At 45.4% G+C, this 2,466-nt stretch overlaps 1 protein-coding gene across 1 annotated transcript; it reads right to left on the bottom strand.

The window, feature by feature from the left end:
• Positions 1 to 295: 295 nt before the first annotated feature.
• LOC123177158 (tyrosine N-monooxygenase) lies at positions 296 to 2,012 on the bottom strand. Its single transcript, XM_044591059.1, has 2 exons — positions 1,044 to 2,012; positions 296 to 916 (listed from the first exon to the last, which is right to left on the bottom strand). Exons 1-2 carry the CDS (start codon positions 2,010 to 2,012, stop codon positions 296 to 298), a joined length of 1,590 nt encoding a protein of 529 aa, XP_044446994.1.
• Between the last annotated feature and the right edge of the window lie 454 nt (positions 2,013 to 2,466).

The following is a 2,466-nucleotide window of genomic DNA, read 5'->3' as shown; positions in this document are numbered from 1 at the left end:
AGGCATGTATACAACATAAACATAAAACTTTTGTGCAATTCCAAGGATTATTTGCATGGTACACCATAACGGAAAATACAGAGGTTTTGTTTTACATAATGATAAGTACACACATTACATGTACACACATTACATTATGCAACCATCGATTGCTTCTTTGTTTCTGCACACATGCAATGTCATAACATTACAAGAGAACCGAACGTAGCGCCAGAAACATGTAACATACACTAGTTCCAGATACATTTTATTGACACATAAATGAGAAAACGTGTATTAAATCTATTTAATTGGATCATATATAGAGATGTGCAGCCAATCGCGGTGTAGCTTGCAGAACAAGGGGCTCAGCTAGTGCAACACCCGCATTGCGTTCTTGGAGACTGATACTCTTAACGCCGGGAAGCTTTGTCCAAGTGAATCCCTGCAACATCCTTGCGAACAACATCATTGTCATAGAGGTACCAAGTGAAATCCCAGGACAACCCCTCCTCCCACTGCTAAATGAAATGAAACGTAGGCCTGGATCAGTGAGAAGTACATTCGCAGTGTTCAAATGCCTCTCAGGCTGAAACTCCAGTGGTTCAGTCCAGATCTTGGGATTGCGGCCAAGTCCAAGCCGGCTTAAAAGTATGTGGCTATCCTTGGGGATGGTGTAGCCAGCAATAGTTGTGTCCGCCATGGCGACATGGGGTACGTTAAGAGCATGGTATGGGTGTAAGCGGAAGGCCTCCTGGATGCACGATTTGAGATAGTTTAGCTGAGGAATGTCAGACTCCTGCACCAGTCTATCTTTACCGACGACAGCATCGAGTTCCTCTGTTGCTTTCTGCATGATCTCTGGCATGTTCATCATCTCAGCAAGTGCCCACTCAACCGCATTAGATGGGTTATCGACTGCTGCAAACATCATTTCCTACATCCATAGATTTGAGAATAAATAAAGTAATCAGTATAACGCAACAGAAAAGGTCAATACATGTATAATATGGATCGAAGAACAATGAATGAACTTTTTATTGAGGTTAAAATGACATACTAACCGCTGTTTGTGCTCTAATCTCTTCTAGGGAAAGCATTGGTTGTCCCTCTGCATCTTTAAGATGAACCAGGACGTCCAGAAAGTCTCTGGCCTCTTTCTTTTCACCAAATTTCTCAAGAGTGGATGACCTTTCGCGGATTCGCTCCTCTATAATAGGATCATGCAACCGGTTGATTGTTTGCATGGCATCCTTGGAAACCTTTTCATGGCCATCCAGGTCGAGGCCTATGAGGGTTGGGAAGTAGTCGGACACGCAAAAGCTGTAGAGATGGTTGAGGACCGTGAAGAGAGCGGCAACATGTGCCACCTCATCATGTCCAGGCCAACTAGCGGATGAAGCTGGTAGGTCACTGAAGTATCTTTTACCGAACACAAGCCTTCTTATCATGTTACCAACGTAGTGTTGGGTTACATGACGAATGTTGACAATGTTGATTGGACATGCCATGTCGCTGGAAAGAGTTTTATTAATGTACCTCACAAGGTGGTCGTACTCCTCTTTCCGGAGGTGGTGGAGCTTTCCCTCCATGGACGAGGCGAGGATCTGAACGGTGAGGACACGCCTCATCTTCTTCCACTGCTCTCCTTGTGGTGAGAAGATGGAGCCCTTGTACCCGAAGCTGAATAAGCCTGAGGCGAAGGTGGTGGGACGGGAGGCGAAAACTTCATCTTTTGTTCGCAGTACCTCACAGACTATCTGTGGGCATGCCACCACAATGACATGAGTAGCCCCAAGACGGAGGCACATGATGTCTGTTTTCATCTCCTTGAGCAGGCCATGGATCCACCGGAATACCGCTGGCTTGTTCAGAATCAGCTGGTGCATGTTACCGATGATGGGCAGCGTGACAGGCCCCGGGGGCAGCCTGCCTCGTCGCCCACGTTGCTGCTGGGACAGTAGCACTCTTATATTCTTCAAGACAAAATACACCAGCAAAGTCACCATGATAACAAGAGTACCAAGATTCATCTTTGGATGAGCTGGGAAGGGTGTTATATGGAGTAGGATAGAAGGCAATTTGTGGAACAGATCAGTAATAGACAGATGTTTCAAGACTTGTGCTTGAGGACAGTCTTGCTTGGTGCATCTAAGTCTGTTAGTCCTCCGGGTATTTATAGGACAACCGGGGAGCCCGCATCCTTGACCTACATATAATCACGTCAGTTAGAGACTCGTTTCATTACCCCACATGGCCACATATACCATTCATGTCTAGAAGAATCATGCCTCGTGCACTTTCAATGCATTTCGGAGAGTTCACCTTCTTTTGGTTAGTAGGAAAATTAATTTATAGAGAGCAAATCAAGTTAATGCTGGCAAAAAATATGCAGCTCTCAGTTAGACATCTTCATGAGCTCTTCCAAATGCCATTGTCAGAGAAGGCCTTTGCTGAGCTAGCTCATTTGGAGTAGAGCATTTCCTT

The sequence above is a fragment of the Triticum aestivum genome, unplaced genomic scaffold, assembly GCF_018294505.1.
Source record: "Triticum aestivum cultivar Chinese Spring unplaced genomic scaffold, IWGSC CS RefSeq v2.1 scaffold150961, whole genome shotgun sequence".
NCBI classification, from domain to species: domain Eukaryota; kingdom Viridiplantae; phylum Streptophyta; class Magnoliopsida; order Poales; family Poaceae; genus Triticum; species Triticum aestivum.
The sequence above is the reverse complement of the archived record's forward strand: the minus strand, read 5'-3'. Positions and strand labels throughout refer to the sequence as shown.